This window comes from Euprymna scolopes, chromosome 13 (genome assembly GCF_053919585.1).
Source record: "Euprymna scolopes isolate OS-2025 chromosome 13, ASM5391958v1, whole genome shotgun sequence".
Lineage (NCBI taxonomy): Eukaryota > Metazoa > Mollusca > Cephalopoda > Sepiida > Sepiolidae > Euprymna > Euprymna scolopes.
The window spans coordinates 6,670,370-6,694,812 of NC_136494.1; the positions used below are offsets into that span (position 1 = coordinate 6,670,370).

General features: G+C 36.3%; 1 protein-coding gene across 4 annotated transcripts in view; it reads right to left on the minus strand.

Moving 5' to 3' along the window:
- Nucleotides 1-24,443, minus strand: part of LOC145291928 (kinesin-like protein KIF9) — a 223,834-nt gene that overhangs the window by 18,052 nt on the left and 181,339 nt on the right. For all 4 annotated transcript variants that reach the window (XR_013869494.1, XM_080137840.1, XM_080137839.1 and 1 more), the window contains 3 exons: nucleotides 16,075-16,254; nucleotides 9,500-9,615; nucleotides 297-401 (listed from right to left, as the gene is read on the minus strand). Coding sequence is in view for 3 of the 4 variants with exons in the window: in XM_080137840.1 (XP_079993966.1) it covers nucleotides 297-401; nucleotides 9,500-9,615; nucleotides 16,075-16,254 (401 nt within the window). In the remaining variant the exon portion in view is untranslated. The remainder of the gene's footprint in view (nucleotides 1-296; nucleotides 402-9,499; nucleotides 9,616-16,074; nucleotides 16,255-24,443) is intronic.

Below are 24,443 nucleotides of genomic sequence, written 5' to 3' on the forward strand. Positions count from 1 at the left end.
CCCTGGTGAAATTTTAACAATAGGTTTTAGACACTAACCTGTTATATACAATAGATAATTATTTAACATGAATCGTTAAAATTTCACCAGTATTGGAGGCATCCAAATTTTCACAAATGGGTTCCAGCCCCCTTTTCCATAAAACTAAATATAGCTCACATTATGACTCAGCACCTAATATTCTAAAATTCATAATAATTGTGTAATTAGTTTAGGAGTGAATCCTGTATCTACAAATATATAAACATATACTTAACTTTACATTTCAAAACAAATGAGATCTGGTACAAACTTACTCGTCGTTGGGTCATCATCATGGCGTTGTGGTAAGGAGCCAAATCCGGTTCAGTCTTTAATAATTCATTATGAATTCGTTCATACTTTTCTTGTTCATCTTCAAACTAAAAAAATAATGATAAAACATTTATTACTTTAAAAAAAAAAAAAAAAAAATGATTTTACACCCAAGAAACAACAGGAAGAACTTGTAAAGTCAGTTTAATCTTCCTCTATAATATAAATCTCACCTGTCTGTCTGTATGTTTTTTTTTTTTTTTTTTTTTTTTACATGGGGATCACCATTTATCAAGGCTCGGAAGCTACTCGGGGATAAGGGTTATTTGTGTACAATAATCAATGGGATAATACCGTAGTAATAGTTGGTATTGGAGATTTGATAAAGTGTCTTACTTAAGGGGGGGGGGGCGATTAATCAGGAATTTGTTTATGTTGGACTTGAAGACATCCAAGTTGTAGTCAGGTGGGAAACAGGCAAACGGAAGAGAATTCCACAAGTGTGCACTTCTCAGTAAAAGCTATGTTCATGGAATCTCGTTTTGATTTAGCCACAGATAAAGATTGGGGGAAATTACTGACAGTGGTTTTAGCTAGACGGATGTTTATCATGAAGGACTATCGAGGGGGCACCAGAGATTGGAGCTCGGACGAGCACTTGCCATGGAAGTAACGATAAAACAAAGACAGTCTCGCAACGTCTCTTCTGCGGGAGAGAGGTTGCAGGGAAGAGAAGAGAGCATCCCCCACTAAGCCACGAAGTCTATTTTGTACTTTGTCAAGGCAGGATAGGCTGTTTTTTGAAGCTCCAGCCCAGATGTGGCAGCAGTACTCCATCTTTGGACGTACTTGGCTTTGATAGAGATTGAGAATTGCATCAGTAGTGAGATATCTTCTGGAGCGGTAGAAGGATCCTACCATTTTCCCAGCGGCCCGGGCAACAGACTTTATATACATGTTCCATTTCAGATCAGGAGTAAAGGTCAAACCCAGGAGCTTGTCAAAACTTGAAGCCTCCCCAAGACGAGAGCCTCCCATTTCAATTGATGCTAGATGAGGAACAGAGCGTTGATGATATAAAGATAGGAGCTTGGTTTTAGATGCATTAAAAGTAACCAGTCATCTCTTCCTCCACTGAACCACGAGCTCAAGAGGGAATCAGAGAGAGCTTTGTCATTTACGGCCTTTGATGTGTTGCCGTAGATGGTCGTGTCATCAGCATAGATGTCAACGAATGAATTAAGTATCGTTTTGAAGCTCGACCCTTCAGACGACGAATACTAAAAAAATTGGCTAAAAACATTAATTTCTTCACCCTCAACTGGACACTTCTCTACAGAGAAGGGTCGCTTTTTTCGCCAATATTTTTTAAAGTGATCCCCCGCTTTTCGATTGTCTAGCCTTAATTTAACCTACATCACTTCTGGTTTGGCAGTGGTCGTAACAGCAAAGACGTCAGGTTTTTTTCCTGTTGTTTCCCTCCTTCGCAGTACGAGTTTGAGCCTGCCTTCCTACTACCACTTTTTTTTTTTTTTTTGCTCAACACACAACTCCAAACACCCGGGCAACGCCGAGCACTCATGCTAGTATATCTATAAAGTTGAGATTTTTTTTTTTTAATCACACTGCCATTGATATTAAAAGCCTACTTTTTCTATTCAAAAATTATTAAAACAAACTTTTTAATATACTCAGTCATGAATATGGTTAACTAATTTGCATATTCCTTTAACAAACGAATGTTCATTAATTTACTATTTATTTTTTATTGTTTATTAAATGATTGGTTTCATTTAACTATTACGCTCAATTCTTTTTATGCATATTTTGTATATTGTGCATAATTGTGTAGTATTTAGGTTGAAAACGTACTCACATATGCATGTGTAAGTGACCTTTTCTTTGTACATGTGTAACGGTCTCTACCAAACTCCTCTCTGCATTTTTGGTTTAGGGACTTGAAACTTGCTATATAGGTAATTTGGACGTGTGGAACAGTTTAGATTTGGTTTTTAGCCGGTAAAAATTACTGCTAAGAAGTCAAAATTGAAAAAAAAAAACAAAAACATTTAACCTTGGCAGGAGTCAGTCGATAAAACTTATTATTTCTGCACATGATGTGCAGGTATACATTCATAGCTTGAAGTCGCTTAATTTTAAACCTTTCTTATCTACTTGTCGATAGCTCAAATGGTAGCGATCAAGGCTGGAGTGCTAAATGTTTTGGTTTCGATTCTAGTTGATGGCACCCAAGTCATTTTTTTTTTAACTTTTGAAATCATTCCTATATATTGGATACAATATAATATTCAATAGAGAATTAGCTCTGTAATAAAAACTACAAAATCTGTTGAATTAAAATATAATATTTAAGCATATTTTATGACCAGGCAACGCCGGGCAGCCTACTAGTATATTACTAATTTTAGAAGCACGCTCTCACTATGTATCGAACAAGTCCAAATAGGAAAAAGGGATTCATGATATTCTATTATTACAACAGTTTAAAACTATTGCTGTAGTGCTGGCCTTTAAAAATTAAAAAAAAAAAAAAAAAAAAAATCCATTTTATAATGTGGAAAATTTTAGCATGATTTATTTCTTATATTCCCATTAGAATCTGCGAAAGTCTTGCTCTATTTATGTCATAGCCAAGGGCGTGGCAATAACAAATGTTCGGGGAGGGGGTCAGAAGTTAAGATTTTGATGAAAGAAAATTGTGAAATGAGATATATTGGCACCAAGAACGAAAAGTAAACCATTACAAAGTTACAAAAAAGGCTTTTAGCATAGGTATTTTGGGATTTGTTCATTAATTACCCTGAGAAAAAAAAAAAAAAACATCAATAGTATTATATATATTATATGTACTAGCATTTCAGCCCGACGTTGCCCGGGTGTTTGGAGGTGTATGCTGAGCAAAAAAAAAAAAAAAAAGAAAGCGGTCAATTTTTTTAACTTTGACCCCTATTATGACACCTTAACATTTCTTTTGGGCTCAAATCAAGTTATTAAATTAGATCCATGTCCAAGAAACCTATATCTAAAATTTCAAGTGTTTAGACCCAAAATTGGTGGAAGAGTTTGGTAGAGTTCTCAAAAGTCAAATCGTTGAACTTGCACCCCTTAACAGCCAAATATCTGGCCGAAAACCGATTACAAAGATTTTACCAAATCTCAGTACCCTGTATATCAAATTTCGAGTCTGTAGACTTACAATTGACAGAGTTATTGCATTGGAAAATGTACACACAAACAGACACGTTCACTTTTCTATATATCTATAAAAGTGAACGTGTCTGTCTGTCTGTGTGTGTGTGTCTGTCTGTGTACATTTCCCTACGCAATAACTGTCAATTTTTAGTCTATAGACTCGAAATTTGAAATATCGGGTACTGAGATTTGGGAAAATCGATGTGACGGGTGTCAGCCAGAAATTTGGCTGTTAAGGGGTCAAATTTCAACGATTTGACCTTTAAGAACTCTACCAAACTCCTCCGACCATTTTGGGTCTAGACACTTGAAATTTTAGATATAGGTTCCTTGAACCTGGATCTAACTTAATAAAGTGATTTGAGCCCGAAACAATAAATTTTAAGGGGTCATAATAGTTTTAAAAAATTAACCATTTTTTGTTTTTTTGCTTTTTTTGCACAGCATACACCTCCAAACACCCGAGCAACGCCGGGCACCCCTGCTAGTATATATATATAAATAGTATCTCAGCCTGGCGTTGCCCAGGTGTTTGGAGGTGTATGTTCAGCAAAAAAAAAAAATAAATAAAGTGGTAGTAAGAAGGCAGGCTCGAACCCCTACTGCGAAGGAGGAAAAGAACGGGAAAAAACCTGACATCTTTGCTGTTACGACCACTGCCAAACCGGAAGTGACGTAGGTTTAATAAATTAAGGCTAAAACAATCGAAAGGAGAGGATGACTTTCGAAAATATTGGCGAAAAAAGCGACACCTCCTCTGTAGAAAAGTGCCCAGATGAAGGTGAAGAAATTAATGTTTTTAGCTAATTTTTCGGTATTTGTCGTCTGAAAGGTCGAACTTCAAAACAACACTGATCTTGGTAAAATCCGTCGCCTCTGTCGAAAGTTTTAGGCAGACATGCAAACATACATACATACATACATACATTTATATATTGGTAACTAACAATTTTCGACCCAAACCGATTAAAAAGCTTGCCCTATCTCTGAATACACTTTATGTAAAATTTCAAATTGTCTGAGTAATTTGGTAGAGACCGCAGAGATCAAATTTTTCAAAACTTTGACCCCTATTATGACCCCTTAACATTTAATGTTTTGGGCTCAAATCATTATTAAGTTAGATCCATGTCCAAGAAACCTATATCTAAAATTTCAAGTGTTTAAACCCAAAATTGGTGGAGGAGTTTGGTAGAGTTCTCAAATGTCAAATCGTTGAACTTAGACCCCTTAACAGCCAAATTTCTGGCCGAAAACAGATCACAAAGATTTTCCCAAATCTCAGTACCTTGTATATCAAATTTCGAGTCTGTAAACTGAAAATTGACAGAGTTATTGCGTAGGGAAATGTACACAGACAGACATACACATTCACTTTTATAGATATATAGATAGATGACAAAAAGTCTATATTTCAAATTCCAAGATGTTGTCTATATATATATATATATATATACATATATATATATACATACTAGCAGTTCTGCCCGGCTTTACTCGGGCTCTATGTACTGTTCATAAGGTTATGTGCATATGTATATATTAAAAAGTGTGAATATGTAAAGTAATGTCTTTCTGTATAATAGTCTTCCTTAACTACCATAGAGAAAAGACAGACATTTTCATATATATATATATATATATATATATATATATATATATATATATATGAGAGAGAGAGAGATTGGATGCAATGTATAGTAATGATTTAAAAAGTATTAAAAAAAAAAAAAAAAAAAAGACTCATGCGCCACCACCGAGAATCGAAACCAAAAACGTTCAGCTCACGATTTATTTTGCCTCTCCCGTCAATGACTGGGCTATGAAAACATGTTTACTGCAAGGCTAAAAATAAAAACATGAACCACGTTATGCATTCGTAATGCCGGCGTTCGACCTTCACCTGGTAAATTTAATTTTTTTTTAATTTTCACACTTTTGCACAGATTTTTCCAGGCTAAAACCCAAATATAAAGTTTTGCATGGATTCAAATACCTTATATATGAAGTTTCATGTCCGTAGACCAAAAACTCTAGGAGGAGTTTGGTAGGCAAAATTTGTTAAAAAAAAATATATACGTATACATAAATATATATGGGAAAAATTTTGTGTTTACTATAAACTTTTTACGCAAATATTATGCAAGTATAAATCATGTAGAATATCTGCATGAATATAATTACACGTAATAGTTAACTAAATATGATTATCCCATTAGAAAACCCGAAGCAACTAACAGGGAATTAATTAAAATGAATGTTTAAAAAAATATGCAAATTAGCTAGATCGTTTGCTAGTGAATGCAATTCCACAATTAAGATATAAGAAAATTGTATTTTTAGAAAAGTGTGTTTCACAAAAGAAAACGAATTTATAGGAGTACAGATTATATAGAACTACCAGGGAGACTCGACGTTGCCCGGGAATAAATAAGGATCAACGAACTTTTCACTCTTCTATATTTTATTATCATCGAAACCAGTGAAATCGCCCATTTTTCAATCAAATCGATTGTCTGCTATTGTTGAGAACTCACTGCAGGACGTCATGCTTCTCCGCAGTTATTTAACCCACTATGCATTATAGTTTACGTTGCACTGTAGAGAAGCTACTGTTGATTTTATAAAATTACTCATGATATATAATAGCTTGAATTAAAGTTTTAAATACACAAGTCGAGTGTCAGCGTTCAATTGTGCTTTAAACAGAAATGTTAATTTCAAGTGCGCCTCTGTCACATCAAAGAACCTACTGTTTATTTCATACTAGCCTGGGTGCCTGGCGTTGCCCGGGTGTTCGGAAGTGTGTTGAGAAAAAAAGAAAATGGCAGTAGGCAGGAAGGCTTGAACCCGTCAATGTGAAGAGAGGTGTTAAAAAAAAAAATTTTTTAAAAATCGGAGTAGCGTGGGGAGGGAAGCAAAACAACAGTAGGTAGTTAAAGAGGCGTTAAAAAAAAAAAAAAAAGTGGTAGTACTCAGGTAGGCTCGAACCCGTGACGCAAAGATGGAAAAAGAAATGTGACAGAAAATCTGACATCTTAGCCGATGTCTCCATGACGCGACCGGAAGTGAAAAGCGTTGAAATTAACCGAAGTCAATCCAACGGTAACGATGACTTGCTAAAATGTCGGTGAAAAAAAATCGACCCCTCCTTGTAAAAAACGGCCGAGTTTAGGGTGAAGGAATTAATATTTTTGGCCAATTTTTCAATATTTGTCATCTGAAACGTCGAGCTTCAAAATGATACTGATCTTATCAGGATCCGTCGCCTCTGTCGAAAGTTTTTGCGAAACAAACATACATACATACATTTAAACAGACAGGTGAGATTTATATTATAGATGCCGGGTCTTTCTGCTTGTGCAGTAATAAAACTTTTCAAATACACTTATGATGTTAGGCTGTATTAGGGGTTAACTTTAGTAAAATGTACCCTCGTTCATCAGATTTTTTAAATTATTGATTATCGATACTTATTGAAGATATTCCAATACAAAATATACTTATAAATACTGCCAGGCGCATAAAATACATTTGTGTGAAATTTAAAAAAAAAAAAAAAAAAATCGGCTGGCCGTTTTGGAGTTTATAGGGAACGAACTCACAGACACACAAAGTTCTTTTTATATAATAGTAGATATAGAGATTATCAGTGCATTTGAAAAAAAAAAAAAAAAAAAAAAAAAAAAAAAAAAAAAATCGCCAAAAACTGGACCACAAATGAAGAAAATATGCTTTTTTTTTTTTATTTATTATATATATATTTTTTAACTTTTTCACCCAAAACAAAGCATATTAGAACGTGAGGGGACTGTGGGGAGTTAAGTAGCGAGATATTTGTTCACATTACATTTAAACTTCTGTAGGTTAGTAGAGTCAGGAAAACAGAGAGGAAATTCCAAATTCTAGTTGTCCGAGGGAAGAAACTATTAGAGTAAAAGGACTTCCGGCATCTAAGAACCTCAACAGTGGAGGGGGGGGGGCCTGTTGGGTTAGTCTGGAGTATGTACGTCAAAGGGAAAAAGAGTGCTATGAGATCATCAGAGCGAATCTCATTAAAACAGGCACAGAGATGTGAGATTGCGGTGATGGGACAGAGGTTGGAGCTTGGTCGATGTGCACGACCTGTTAGATTGGAGATTCTTTTTTGGACGTTGTCTAAGAGTGAGTGACTAGTGGTAGATACAGCGACGCAGATGTGGCAACAATACTCCATGCATGGGTGAATGGCGGCTTTGTAAAAATATAAGACGTTCTGATATGAATAATTTTCTAGTATGATAGAGCGCCCACCTTCTTTGCAGCAGCTTTGGCAATGTCCCCAACGCATTGCACCAGAACAATGCACCGTCAAATTAAACGATGATAAAACTACACGAATTATACTTTGAATTGCTTCTGCATGCGCCCTATTCTTGCAGGTTTGACACTTAGCAACAACTGGTTGTTTGTAGACCCTAAAAGAATGCTCCAGGTAAAGAGATTTAGCTTTAATGAAGAAGTGATATAAAAAACTGAGGCCAAAGGCAAATATTGAATTGTTAAAGAAAATGTTAGAATCAATTCATCAGCCTAGATGGGCACTATGTTGATGGATAAAATGAAATTTTGTCTAAAATTTGTTGTTTTATTAGTTAGGCCCGGGACTTATTGAATGATGTTTTATAAAGTAAATATATTTCACCAATTTTCTTAACAAAAGATACTTAATACATTTTGATTTTTAATAATTTATTGTGAAAATTGGTCTGTGTTAAAAAAAAAAAAATATAATAAAAATAGTATTTTCGATCAATTTTAATATTTAATCCTGATCAATATTTTATTTTTGATTAGTCATAGAGAACAGAAGAGGGAAGGATTTTACTCTTTAGCTACTCATAACAATGGGAAGAAATTTAATAAGACAATGTTTTAGGGATTCACGTTGAACAAGAAAAAGAGGGAAAGAAAGTCTTAATTTGTTCTTTTCACTTTCTTTTTCTCCTGTCTTTAGTTGGCTTTCAAAAATCAAATTCTTAAATAAACTTGAAAATCTTTGAAAACCAAGAAATGTTAAGAAACTATTTATTAAATGATAAAATCATTTATTTTTTTTTTTTTTATAATGTCAAAATTTTTATGTCAAAATTTTCGGTACAGAAACATACCTTTAAAGACTACTACAATCGCCAGTGAAACCAGGACATCATTTCTCCCTCTCCACGAGGGTTTTGACCCTCCTGGGGTTAATACCACCAGAATATGAAAAGAAAATATTTTAACTAATGTTAGAACGATTAATTGGATTTGGGAATCGGAAAAATTGATGCCTATTTTCCGATGCCAAAACGATTGTTTTATCTTTTCTTATTTGATTTCGTTCAAAGAAAAATCTTCCATTGCTGGTAATAATGATAAAAAAAATAAATATTTATTGATTTTAAAATAATAGTAAAGCTAAAATCGATAGATCATCCTCCAAAAGTGTATTTTGACGTTTAGGAAAATATTTGCATATTTAACATGTTTTTTTACGAAAATCGGGGAAAATAACAATCTTATAGTTAAAGAATTAGATTTATAAAGAATCGGAATCGGTAATTGTATTGGAATCGGGAAAAGTATTGGAATCGTCCAATCGCTAGTTTTAACACGGACAGCCTTCTACCTGTGATAAAAGGTATGTTTCTATACGGAAAATTTGAACATTATATATCAAAAAAAAAAAAAAAAAAAAATAATTCTATCATTTCAGAAATATTTTCTTCACATTTCTTGGTTTTCAAAGAGTTTTTATTTTAACATTAATGTTTTCCAAGATGTGAAACATACTAAAAATTTAAAATTCCTGTTCGACCTAGCACATACACATCGAAGTTTAAAGACTACTTACAATCGCCATACAACATTTGATTAAAGGCAGTTTGTTTTTTTTGGACCTTGTCCAAAAGGAAGACACTAGTGGTTGGAGCACCAGCAATAATGTGTTACAAATCAAATAAGTACTTACAGAAGTCTGGATTTTGTAGTGTGCACTTAAGCCTAACTGCATCCCATATCCAGCATCTTTGCTGCTTATTTCTGTTCCAGGTGAGAGGAAGCTTTCTGCGAACCAATTATCGAAATCTGGAGAAGAGAAAGTGAAAGGTTGTTATGATAGTGTACATTTATAGTGTTAGTAAACGGGGAAGCAGAAAAATATGTACCCTTCTAAAAGATTTACTAATTAGGTTCTTTTAAACCTGGTCGCTATTATTTGGAATTATCTCCCTTGTTCTGCAAAATGGGGTTGAAGGATCGTTGATCAGCATTTAGGCATAAAATTTGATTTTCTTTTTTGTTATTAAAAAAAAAAAAAACTACTCAGTGACATGCAATATGGCTTCCGTTCTGCTACATCTACAGCTGATGCTCTGGCTGTATTATCACACAGGATTAATGACTCACTTGATGAGGGCTTCATTTTTAGAGAAATAGCTCTTGACATATCAAAGGCTATTGATAGAGTATGGCATAAAGGTCTACTTTATAAGATCACAACTACGGAATAGCTGGAAATGTTTTCTCAATTATTAAATCCTTTGTAGTGGACTGGTGGATATATTATATATATCCCCCAGTCGTACAAAATATGAGAAATGATTTGAATTGGGAAAAGAAAAATGAATTGCTTTGAGGAAGGAATGAACAACGCGTTTACTTGATTTAAACGAACTAGAATTTATTTTGTGAAGAAACAAGTGAAAGAAAAGGGTACATGTCCGCGTTCGTCTCTCGCTGTTTACTGGTGAAAAGGAGAAAGTCTATTGTTGTAGAGAGAGAAAGAAAGAAAGTCAATCCAGTTTGGTGTGCATCTCTCACTGTTAGCTGGTGAGAAGGAAAGTCTATTGTGGTATAGAGAGAGAGAGAGAAAATGAGAAAAAGTCAATCCAGGCCATGAAGATAGAAAACGTATAAAGTGTATGTACTGTCTGTTAGCTCATGCCCTATACATAGTAGCAAGTGGCGTGAGGCACGGGCGCGTGCCTCCCGAAAGGGAGGCGGCTGGTTCGCCGAACCTCTCAGCTCGAGAGCTGGTCCGAAAAAGGGAAGATGCGGCTTATTGCTCTTGCTTTTATACTCGTTTCCGGTCGTCTTTTGCGCACGTGTGGATTTCCTTTGAAAGAGGAAGTGACGTTGTCCTTGTGTGCACATGTGTTAGTACATGTGTGTACGTTAGCGTGTGTGTGTATACACGTGAATGTGATTGTATATACGCAAACGTGAATATATGTACGTGTGTAGACGTGCGCACGCATGTTTGTGTGCGCGTATGTATATGACAAGTAATATAGCTTGAGATGTGAATGCGTGTTTTTGTGTGATACTAGAAAAGGCTCCCACACCTTTCTTTCTGATAGGCTTATAATAGTCATCGGTGGTCAGAAATTAGAAGCTCACAGTATCAACGCTTACGTCCTTCAGGGTTCCATCCTGGGCCCAACTCTCTTCCTGATCTTCATCAATGATCTCCCAAATCACATTCTTAGATCATTCGTAGACATTTATGCAGACGGCACCACAATCTATGGCAACACTTCAAAGACCAGCAATGACCAAGATCTTTCTAATTTTCTCTCTTCTGATCTTAAGAATGTGGTGCAATGGGCAAAACGGTGGCTGGTTAATTTTAATGCATCAAATTAATTATATCACAATCGTTCTGACTCTCATCTGGCTCAAATTGAAATGAGTGGCACTCGTCTTGGGAAGCATTATGTTTTGAAAAGCTTTTGGAACTAACCTTCACTCCTGATCTGAAACGGAACACATGCATCAAATCTGTTGCCAATATCGCTGGAAAAATGATTGGATCATTCTACTGCGCCAATAGGTATCTCACTGCTGATGCAATCTTCTATCTGTGTAAGAGCCATGTGCGCCCTACAATAGAGTACTGGTGCCATACCTGGACAGGAGCTGCTTGGCACGTCCTATCCTGCCTTGACAGAGTTCAAAATTGGCTTTGAAACCAAGTAGGTGATGCTCTTTTCTTTTCTCTGCAACGTCTTTACCACAGAAAAGACGTTGCGAGCCTGTTTCTGCTTTAGCGTTATTTTCATGGCAAGTGCTTGTCTGAGCTCTAATCTATGGAAACCGCCTTGCCAGACTTTCACACACACAAAAAAAAAACACTCGCCCATCTACAACCACTACCAGCAATTTCTCTCACTCTATCTGTACCAAAATCCAAACACAGATTCCACGAACAAAGTTTCTTTCTTAGAACTGCACGCTTGTGAAGCACTGTTCCACTGGCCTGCTTCCTGGCCGACTACAATATCGTAGACTTCAAGTCCAATGTAAACAAGTTCTTTTAGAAACCCCTTAAATAATCATTCTATCCAACTTGCACTATTAACGATTACTACATTACCACCTTACATTCATTAAACCTTTATCCTCGAGCGCCCTTTGGGCCTTGATAAGTGGTGACTTCCTTGTAAAACAAAAAAAAAAACAAAAAAAACAAAAAAAAACTACTTGATCACTTTTAATGATTTTTGGCGTACAATAGTTTATTTCCGCCATGGGTACATATACCATAACCATTTTTTTTTTTTATTTATTATCGGCCTTTTGTTTCCAATGAACCTGTTACGGAAGTCTGCAGTGCATAAAATAAAATGTTTTTATCATAAAACTATTTCTGCTGTAAAAGATGAATTTTGTTGTTTGGGGGCAAGTTCAGACCAGCAACAATAATTGTATCGATAAAAAAACAAAAACAAAAAAAAAACATACACTTTTCTTTATAAGTTACTAGCGAGGGGTACCCGGCGTTGCCCGGGTGTTTGGAGGTGTGTGTGGGGGGGGTTAAAAAAAAGTGAATATGAGGATCGAACCCGAACCGTTGAGGCAAAGTTGTAAATTCAAGTGTAAAAAAAAAACGTGCGACCTTAACCATTGCCCCACCGCGAGATGCTAACGGAAACACGTTTGAATTTATTTAATTACTTGGATTTAGCAGGTGCCCGTTTTAATGAGTTAATGAGGTCAAGTTTGACTGCGGGATAGTATTTCATTTACTGCGGAACGCTTCACCCCCCCCCCAGATGTTATAGGAAAAAGACTAACCCACATGCGGCGAGCGACAAATGTTGAATATTTATCTTTCCGAAAGCGAGCAAATTAAATAGACAGGCGAGCTTCGTTGTTAACTGTGAGATATTACGATTTATATGTGATATAAAAAGTTTTAAAAAGTTGTGAACCGACCGACCGCTTCTTCTCTGTAAAAAGCCTTTTGTTGACATACAGAAAAAGCGAACACACATATATTTTCGCTTTTATATATATATATAGATGAAATTTATATTTAGCTCAGTCGAAATGCAGGGATTTTTTAGCATTTGATAACTTTCTCCAACATCATAACATTTTGAAATGCCTTGGTTTAGAATACAGCAAACCCCGGGGTTCGGTGACTATAGGATACGTTTTTTTTCAGGTTACGATGTGGAATATGATGTTTTTCTGGTTTCTGATTACGGTATTTGCCCCGCCTTATGTTTTTATTTATAATGTTATTTGATTATATACATGTGTATTATATACCGTACTGTATTTTGTTACGAATTTGTTATGCCGTATCCCGAGATTCTGATGTATAAGGAAAATACTGGGACATATTTGGGGGTAGACCGCTTGTAGGAATGTCATTTGATTGGCTAATGAAAGTGACGTAATTATTGTAAAAGAATTTAATTATTGTTTAATTATTAATTACTTAATGATTATTTAAAAAAAATATGATTATGTTCAGTCTAAATTTGCTGGAATTTGTGTGGCGAAGAAAGAAATCGAGTCAGGTATTTCCTCGTATATTATGTATCCGAGAACAATATCATTTGTAATTATATTTGTTTGTTTCTGTATTTTATAAAAATCATTTAATCAAAAATTTCTGTATTTAATAAAAATCAATTAATAGAAAAAAAAAAATTGTTTTCTAACATTGTTTCAATTTAATTTTATTACGTCAAGTTCAATATTGTTTTATTTTCATTTTAAATTGCTGTTACAAAATTTATTTCATTTTCAATAGCCAATGAAATGACATTCTTACAGACGGTGTAGCCCCAAATATGTCCCCGTATTTTCCTCATATTTTAGGGTCACTTTTAACACAATTCCGTTACTACTGCTAATATTGTTTTGATTTGATTCGTTTTTCTTTTATTTTTCACCCCTCTGTATTAACAGTTTCAGATAATTTCTCTATTTTTCAAAAAACAAAAAACACCTGAAATGTCATTTGACAGTATAGCAAACTTTCTGTAGCAAAATATTTTTTTTTATTTATTATTTGGTTTAAATTTTTTTGAAAATTCCTTTAAAAAACTTGTAGAGCTGCCAGGACCTGGTTTTACCCGGGAATCTGTTTACCTTTTCCTTGATACAAAATATACCTGAAATCAGATTTGGTCACTTGCCAAATTAGTGGGTGTTTTTTTATTTTTGTTATGGGAGCATTTAAAAAATGTCCCTGGTTTCTAATACTTAGATAGATGAAACATATAGTTTTAGGAAAACAACTGATGTAGAGATAGAAAATAATAAAAATAGAAAATATTTCCGAAATTTTACTTTAAAGATTCTTGTCGCCATCACACAGTGCAAGTGGGGTGGGAGATGGGCTGCCTTGAGCGACTGACTCGCTGGCTCTGTGAATCCCTTCCCTTTTTTCCCCGGTACACGTATCTAGTAGTCGGCCTTTAACTGACCTGTGAGTGTGTGCGCTTCCCTCTCGCCCCATCTCCCTCTTTACCTCTCTCTCTCTTTCTCTATCTCTCTCCCAAATTTGAAACGACCTGTCCGTTCTTCCTCCTTTTTGCCCTTGGCCATTGGCCAATCAGGATCCTTGTGGAACTTCTCGAACGCCACAATGCCCCGTTTTATGTGCCCTTTTAAAAAAAAAAATCAGTTTGGAGGTTGGCCATCTTGGAAGAAGCATCCTTTAGACTCCGTTGCTGACCGTTTTTCGGCAACGTATTTTGTATATTTTTTTATCCTTTTCTGACAGTGGAGTGCCTTTTTTTTAAGGAATGTATTGAAATGTTTGTAGGCAGCTCCCTTTCAAAGAAGAACATTCGACGTGCCGTCGATAAATTTCATCTTATTTAAACGTTGGGTAAAGAGCCCAACTATAAGAATTGTATTGAAGTGTTTGTAGGCAGCTCCCTTTCAGAGAAGAACATTCGACGTGCCGTCGATAAATTTCATCTTATTTAAACGTTGGGTAGAGAGCCCAACTATAAGAATTGTATTGAAGTGTTTGTAGGAACTTCCCTTTCAAAGAAGAACATTCGACGTGCCGTCGATAAATTTCAACTTATTTAAACGTTGGGTAGAGATCCCAACTATAAGAACTGTATTGAAGTGTTTGTAGACACTTCCCTTTCAAAGAAGAACATTCGACGTGCCGTCGATAAATTTCATTTTATTTAAACGTTGGGTAGAGAGCCCAAATATAAGAACAGTGTCGAAATTTTTGAGTAAACTGCTTACTCCGAAGAAAGGAGGAATAAGGAGAGAGAGAGAGAGAGAGAGATACTGACAACCCTTCATGAAAAGGAGAGTGAACCATTTGTTTGGAACCCTATTTCGGGCGAGAGAGACATTTTAAAAAACCTTTGAAGGTTCGTTTATTTGTGAAAAACGCGTCTTAAAGGACTCCCTGTTTTGAAATGTTTATTCTCTTTTTCATTCAGACTTCAAGTAAGCCTTTGATTTTTAAGAACATTTTCTATATTTTGAAAAGTCTCCCTTTTGAGAGACCATTTTAAAGTGAATTTTTGCCCAGTTGCCTTTTTTCCTTTTTATATTGAATGCCTTTTTGTCTTTTATTTTTTCTCCCTTTTTTTCTATTTGTTACTTAGTAAATTTTATTTTACAAGCTTTTGGGAATTCAAAGCAACCAGCCACCTTTTTCTTTCAATAAACATTTATAATTCTAACAGTTTACTGGGTCTCAATTATTTATTTCTCTTTGTGTTGTTGCATGATATTATTTTCTCTTTTTTTTTTTTACCCCAATCGTTTCCCAAAAAGACGAGTTTTGGTGACACCCCCAGAAATTTTCGTCAAATAATAAAAAAAATTGTGGCAACGTTCGTAAAGTAAAGCTTAAAAACATAAATTCTGCGATTTCTTACCTTTTTTTTCATAATCACATGAATATCTGCGTTCTGTGTCATTTTTGTTTAAAATATCATTGATTGCTCAGTATATTGCATGTAGAGGGCCGGGAGAAAGAGGCGATGTTGCTAAGTACGGCACTGTAGCTAGGTTTGCAGTGAATATTTTACAGGGGGGGGGGAACTATAGAAGAAAAACTGAAAAGTGAAGAACCAGAAGAAACTTGTAGAATGTGTTTTTGTAAACAGCAAAAAAAAAAAAAAAAAAAAAAAAAATTGAAAATGGAGGAATCACTTCATTTTTTTTTTTTTTTTTTTTTTTTTTTTTTGCAGACACTTTTTTTTTTTTAAATTTGCACATCAAAATGTTAGATCACAAAGCGATAAGTCAAACACGAATACTGACCTTGAATCAATCTCTGCCTGCATTGGTCGACCAATTTCTGGCAGTAAAAGACTTCATTCCTTAGACTTTTGTACTCATCAAATTTCAACCGATAATCATTCTTGAGTTGTTTTAACTGTTTGAGCGTCTGGTATTCTTCCTCGCTTAGAACTTCTTCGCCTTCCTTGTCATACAAGACTCCTGGAAATAGTTTCGAAAAATAACGGTTGGATGAATAACAAAAAACAATCATTCGGCTGGGAAAAAGAAACGTAACTAGACTGATTGATCGCAATATGGCGGCGGTGGAGGAGTTAACAGTCTGTAACCATTTAGAAATATGTATAAATATGGGTTGGATTAGTTAAAAAATCTTTTTTTTTTTTTTTTTTTTTAAAAAAAAAAAAAAAAGGAAAGAGTACCCTCAAACATCAAGTTTAGAAACAGACAAATTTATGCAGTTCATTTTTCAGGATTTAGAAATTTTGAGAAAGTCTACAATTTGTCTTTGTTTAGTATTATTTCTTTCTTCTCGCCGCAGGAATATGTGACACAAGGTCGGAAGAGTCAATCCAACTCCCCTATAGAAGGAATACTTTGGCCGAAAAAAAAAAAATTGTCTGGGTAAGCTCGTCGGCATTCTCTGGTTGGCACACCTCAGGCAGTAAGCAATAAACTTACCCTTCTCTCATGCACAACCCTCCCCCCTAAAAAAAAACGGGAGGCAACGATCCAAGACAGTTGACCTCCTAGAACTGCACAAGACCAACAGCCTCGTTTTTCAGTTAATAGAGAAAACATTTTTTGAAATAGCTTTTATTCTGTCGGCTTTGGAGCTAAAGTAACTCCTCGGCTGAGCTGGTTGTCAAACGGTAATCTTGTCCAACAGCAGCTTTTATTTCGTCACTGTGGATCATTTTTTGCCGGTTGATGCAAGGAGCAGCTCTCACTGAAAAATTTCCTTTTCAGAATCAAGTAATCAATTTATGACACATCAGTTTTGTAACAGCATTCTCCCCCCCGCCATCCCTACCATACACACGTTATAACTTTATGCCGGTTTCTGTAGCCTCATTTTTTTTTTTTTTTTTTTTTTGCCTTTTCTATGATAAAAAAAAAACCCCATCGTAGTGCTCTGCTTTCGTTTTAAGTCCTGAAATACAAGCAAAACATAATACATCTGCTTAGAGGCTTCTTACGCACAGCCATCAACATATTCGATGAATCAAATACAGGATTTGAAGATTAGTAACATATAACGGTCTTTAGTTGGTCGAAAAGATGGCACTGAAAAAAACTTGTTGGACAATCAAATAAAACCTGATTTTATACATAGTTTTTAAGAGGGTCTTTAGATTTAAAAAAATAAAGATTCCATCTTTTAAGTTTTCATTATCATCATATTCAGTTTAATATCCATTTTTCATGCTGACATGCATTGGCCGGCTTGAAGAAATAGACTTCCAAACTAACATATCTCTGGTCAGGTCTTTAATTATCCTAATTTTCCTCAAATCTATTCTTTTCACGCCCCTCCTATGTTTTACTTGACCTTTCCCCGCCAACTCATCCTGCCACCTCAACTGTTCCACATTTACTAACCCAACAACTCTTACTTATTCTTCCAACCTGACCATACCAAAAAAGTCTCCTGTTCTGCACACATATCTCGATACTGTCCATCTTTAATCGTCATCTAAAGTCATCAGATCTAAGTCTGTTATTAAGACTCACATTACACATCTATCGTATAATTCTCAAAACATTTCTTTCCATGCAACGCATGTCTTCAATCCGCAGTGGCCAGGAATTGACTTATGATAAATATAAAATCAGCATAAATAAAAAAAATATCATTTTTAAGTGTATTTACCACCAGGCTACGCCAAACGGGCACTACTACATATTGGGTACAATATAATTAAAAAGAATTGGCTCTATAATAATAAGTATGAAATCTGCATAAATCAATATCATATTTGAGCATATTTTACGACCGGGCGACGCCGGGCAGCCTGCTAGCACAAGAGCAAATAAAAAGAACTGGCCAGGTGTTTATTTCATCATATTTATCTTAAGTTCGTTTTTTTTTTTTTTTTTTTAATTCCATTTTCACCCCAAACAAGGCACTGTGCCACTTTGATGTAGGAGCTACTATCAGGGACATAAGTTGCAGGAATATTATGAAGGGAGTTGAGCAGCAAGATGTCTATTTACATTACACTTGAACTTCTGCATGTCAGTACAGTTGGGAAAACAGGAACCCGGAAGGAAGTTCCAAAGTCTAGCAGTTCTGGGTAAGAAACTATTGGAGTAGAAGGCCTTCTTACGTTTGGGGATCTCTACTGTGTAGGGGTGGGATTTTGCTGATTGTTAGGTTTGTCGGGGGGGTATTTACGTCGAGGGGGTACAAGCGTTTGTAGTTCGTCAGAGCATCCAACATTAAAATTAAAATACTTGTGGAGGGTTGCAACATTTCGTTGATGGGACAGAGGTTGAAGCCTGTATGACAGTTTTCCTCTGAGGTCATCAGATCTAAGGCTAATCTTTATGACCTATATTACACATCCATCAATTCTCATATCATTTCTCTCCATGTAACACATGTCTTCAATCCTCACTGGCCAGGTTTCATTTCTATATATCATCAGACGTCCATACACATGTCTGACATATTCCTTTCGTTGATTGAAAGCAGTAATGCTCTTCTGGTTAGTAATGATAGAATAAACTTACTCCATTTGTAATTTTTGCAGTCACATTAACCTCTGCTCTTCCCTGTGTTCCAAATCACAAAGACAAAAACAAATTTTGCCATCTAGATATACTTTCTCCACATCTGAATTCTCATCCATCTCCATAATGGGCAGTCAACGATTCCCCCATTATCAAACAATCATGAGATTGCTTGCACGGCAACCGACAAGGCAAATCTGCTTGCCAGTCGGTTTGCCTCAAACTCCACACTGGACCTGGCACACCACTCCCTCTCCGACTTTCCTTTGCGGACAGACGCCACACTAGACGATTTGAAAATCACCTTTTCTCAGGTGCATGGTATCATGAAAAACCTAGACACCTTAAAAGCATGTGGACCAGATCTCGTCCCGGCTGTGCTAATAAAAAAAATGCTCTGCTGAGATTGCTCCAGTTCTCTCCAAACTTTACAAAAAATGCCATAGCGAATCTTGCTTTCCCGACTGCTGGAAAACCGCTTCTGTGGTACCAGTCTTTAAGAACTCTGGTGAAAGAACTGACCCACTAAATTATCGCCCCATTAGTCTTCTCCCACTTTTCGCCAAAATATTTAAGTCCTTAGTTAATGAAGCCTTAGTCCAACACCTAACAGCTGCTAAACTCCTGACCGACAAACAATATGGATTCAGGTAAGCCCGTTCAACAGCAGATATCTTAACTGTAGTCTCTGAACGTATATACCGTTCACTGGACAAAACAGGGGAGGGTAGAGCAGTAGCCCTTGATATATCTAAGGCTTTTGACAGGGTATGGCACGATGGTCTTCTAAGGAAAATTAGATCATATGGTATCACTGGAAGAATACACAATGTAATTAAATCCTTAAGAGAAAAATCTAAGTTGTCCTCGACGGTTGTACATCTAAACAATATGATATAAATGTGGGAGTACCTCAGGGGTCTATCCTTGGACCTTTATTGTTCCTGATATTCATAAATGACCTGATAAAATTGTTTCGGAGATGGGTATATTTGCCGATGACACCACCGTCTATAACAGGCATAAGGGGAAAACAAATGAACACATGTCTAAGGAAATGGCAGAATCACTAGAGGATGACCTCCAATCTGTAGTGGAATGGGTACAAAAATGGATGGTCACATTCAATGCTGCCAAGACTAAGCTTGTTTCCTTCAATAACTACAAGAAACCTTTTCTACCATCAATAGCAATGGTTAAGAATACACTGTCTGAAAGTACTTCCGTTAAACTCCTTGGCCTAACGTTTACAGGGAACATGAACTGGAGTATATACATTGAGAGCATTGCCAAGGCTGCTGCAAAGAAGGTGGGCTCTCTCTACCGTGCCAGAAAATTACTTACACCTGAAAGTATCCTGTACCTCTATAAGGCCACCATTCACCCATGTATGGAGTATTGCTGTCACATTTGGGCTGGTGCATCTGCTGCTTGTCTCTCCCTCCTGGACAGGGTTCAAAAGAGAGTCGCCAACCTGATAGGTCCTGAACTGTCATCTAAGCTACAATCTCTGTCCCATCAACGAAATGTTGCATCCCTCTGCCTGTTCTACAAATACTTTAATGGTGGCTGCTCTGACAAACTGCAAGCACTTGTACACCCCTTTACAGTAGAAACCCCTAGCTGTAAGAAAGCCTTTTACTCCAATAGTTTCTTCCCCAGAACTGCAAGTCTTTGGAACTCTCTTCCGGGATACTGCTTTCCCAAATGTACTGATATGCAGAAGTTCAAGTGTAATGTGAACAAACATCTTGCTACTCATCTCCCTTCATAATGCCCCCGCAAATTGTCCCCAATGGTAGCCTCCTACTTCAAAGTGGCACTTGCCTTGTTTAGGGTGAAGATTGAATAAAAAAATTTTTTTTTAATTGTCTAACACTTCTTGCACACAAATTGGTCATCTTTCAAACTCATAGTAATTCTACTGCACTTCTTGTGTGATGCAACTATACGTTCCCTTGCCCAACGTTGTGTGCCATGGATTTGTTCTCCTTGTAATAATTTGCTTATGTCCGTATCATTGTTTTTTTTTTTTTTTTTTTACAAAGGAGTCACTACTTATCAAGGCCTGGAGGTCTCTCGAGGATAAGGGTTAATGAGTGTACAGTAGTCACTGGGACAATATCGTAGTAATCGTTAGTAATGGAAATTTGGTAAATTGGATTACTTAAGAGGACAACTCCTCAAGAACTTGTTTATGTTGGACTTGAAGTGACCACATTGTAATCAGCTGGAAAACAAGGAAAACGGAACAGAGTTCGACAGGTGTGTGGTTCTAAGAAAGAAGTTTTGTTTATGGAATTTACATTTAGGTTTAGGCACAGATAAAGAGTAGGGGAAATATTTGGAAGTGGTTTCAGCTAGACGAGTGATTTTCATGAAAGTTTGGTGAGTAGGGACCATAGATTGTAGCTCAGACAAGCACTTGCCATAAAAATAACGATAAAGCAGAGACAGGCTCACAAAATCTCTTCTGTGGGAAAGAAGTTGCAGGGAAGAGAAAAGAGCATCATCCTCCACTAGGCTACGAAGTCTATTTTGAACTTTGTCAAGGCAAGATTAGCTGCTTTTAGCATCTCCTGCCCAAATGTGGCAACAGTACTCCATCCTTGGACGTACTTGACTCTTATATTTTATATAGATAGAGAATTGCATCAGCAGTGAGATATCTACTGGAGCAGTAGAATGATCCCACCATTTTTCCAGCGATATTGGCAACAAATTTGATGCATGTGTACCATTTCAGGTCAGGAGTGAAGGTTAGTTCCAAAAGCTTGTCAAAACATAGTCCTTTCCCAATGGATTGCATGTACGTGTAGTTTCTTACACTTGTGGCCGTCGGCAAGATACGCATGGGTTCACAAGTATAAAAACAAAACAACTCCACAGGTAAACACTTTGGTGCTTTCTGTACATAAGGGATGTGTGTGACACTATCGTTGGAATCTACCCTCAAAACGCTAACGTCCATGGTATAGCTATCAAAGGGGAAATAACTCTAAATAGCGAAAGTAAGAGTTATCGCCCTTTATAGATCCTAGAAAGATTATAGAGTTCTTCTAGGGGAACTGTGGACAATATGGTCGCTTTGGTTTACACATTAATATCGTTCTGTAAATAATTAATGTTTCTGCCGTGAATAAATTGTATTTAACTTATAATGATCTTGTCTACTTTTTATTCAAATTCCAATGATTCTGACAAACTAATTTCCGAACGCAACATCCCTATCTTAATTTCTCTGTCAATGCCAAGTTCGTTTGATTCAAAAAAGTTTTTCGATGAAAAGTATATTTCTCTCTCTGCCACCAATAGCAATGGCCAGTGACTCCCTGTCTGAGAGTACATCTTTCAAACTGTTTGGCCTAACATTGACAGGAAACATGAGTTGGAACAATTATATTGAAAACATTGCCAGAGCTGCTGCGAAAAAGGTAGGCTCTCTCTACCGTGCTAGAAAACTACTGACACCTGAAAGTATCCTGTACCTCTATAAGGCTACCATTCGCCCATGTATGGAGTATTGTTGTGATATTTGGGCGGGTGCATCTGCTGCTAGTCTCTCGCTCCTAGACAAGGTTCAAAAGAGAGTCGCAAATCTGATAGGCATCTAAGCTTCAGCCTCTGTCCCATCGATGAAACGTTGCATCCCTCTGCCTGTTTTACAAGTATTTTAATGGTGAATGCTCTGACGAACTGCAGACGTAGACAGCCTCAACAAACCCGACAGGCAGCTAAATCCTACCCCCACACAGTAGAGATCCCTAGATGTAAAAGATCTTTCTACTCCAGTAGTTTCTTCCCCAGAACCGCTAGACTCTGGAATTCCATTCCAGGTCCCTGCTTCCTCAACTGTACTGACATGCAGAAGTTCAAGTGTAACGTGAACCGACATGTTGCTGCCCAAATCCCAACATAGTGCCCCAGTAGTTGCTGCCCCTGATAGTAGTCCCCTACACCAAAGTGGCAATGTGCCTTGTTTGGGGTGAAAATGTAATAAAAATAAATAAATAAATAAATATTATGTTATATTGTTATATTGTTTTTATGAAGAAAATTAATTGAAAAAAAAAGAGACGATATTCTTTTTTGTTGTTACAAAGAAAATGCAATTAATAATTATTGAACAGTTTTTCCAAAACTTTAAGAAAATCAAAATTCAAATCAAGAAATTTAAAAAAACACCCTCTAAGCACTAACGTTCATATCTACGTCTACTGTCAAGATTGTGTCTGTCAGAAGATCAATTCATTTCCCCATCTCCTCCAAGCCATGATCGGCGTTCCTCTGTATCCAGTTCATGAGTCTCGTAAAACTCAATGTAACATAGCGTGTGTGGGCACGTGTGAGAAAATCAGCAGCAGCCTATGATAGCTGACTAGCTAAAATATTACAAATAGCAACCATCTTAGCATATATGCAAATTAATCAAGTGTGCACATGTTGATTTCATGGGAAGGAGGAGAAAAAGAAAATTAGAAACAGAAAAAAAGGACAGCACATGGTCAAGCAAAGAAAGCGATCGGACGTTTTTTGACTCTTGGGCAGCAATACAGAAAATATATCGGGTGGTTGAAGAAGTGGAAAGGCAAGCAATAAAAAAGACATGCATGAAAGGAAGTTTTGATAGGCATATTCGATGAGTGACTGATATTTGGAAACACAGTGAAGTTGTTGGAAATTACTGGAATAAATGCTTTTTGTATTCACCTAAAAAAATGCTGAGTCGTATTTTTTAATGTCCTTACTTGTTTATTTGTTCCTGCGACGGTACCAGACAATGTGCGGGTCTGAGTGGTTGGAATGTAACTGTCATGTTACATCAAGACTGTCTGTAAACTGTTCCTACTGTTGTAAACTCATAGCTCCTCCTCAAAATGCTCGTAAACCAATCCTAAATATATCGTCATCCATTGTTCTGTCCTCTTGTTACCGTCATTGTCACATCCTGACCAACAATTCCATGACAACCATCTATCTCGGTGAACAACTTCTTATCTGTATTATTTGGCTTAATCAGACAATTATTCTTAAGTATCTGCACAATATTTCGGTCAATGTAACCTCCGACCTTCTCCAGGTGTATAAGTCGCCATATTTGGCAAAGAAGAAGAAAAGAGGGTTAACTCTACACTTCAGAGGTTTTGTATTTTTAGTTCTAGTTGAAAGTAAATTTACAAAAAAAATTATAAAGTCAAGAAAATTATAAAGGAGCGCTAGGGGATATTATTTCTAAATTATTTATGATTTTTAATTAAATCCATTAACCAATTGTAAGTTTTTAGAAGCACAAATTTACACAAACAAGATGGCCGCCAATGAGACATAATGTTAAATCATGTGTGTGTCATAATGTCTATTTTCTTTTGTTGAGCAGACAAGGGGAGTCAATTAGCGACCAGAGAGATAGCAGCTGGATATCTGTACGCCAGGGAAACTATCAGGGCTTGAAATAGCAAAAATGTAGAACAAGGAAAGCGTGCAACTTCCAAGCGGGGAACATCTGAAAATAAAAGTTACATGAAAATATAACCAGAGACTTGATGGCTTTTCTTTGGGATGAATTTTCATTGCAGCTTTTGCAGATCCATCAACGAAGACCAAAAGATGGCTGAAGGTATATTTCTCTGTTTGGCCAGATGTGACCCCCAGAA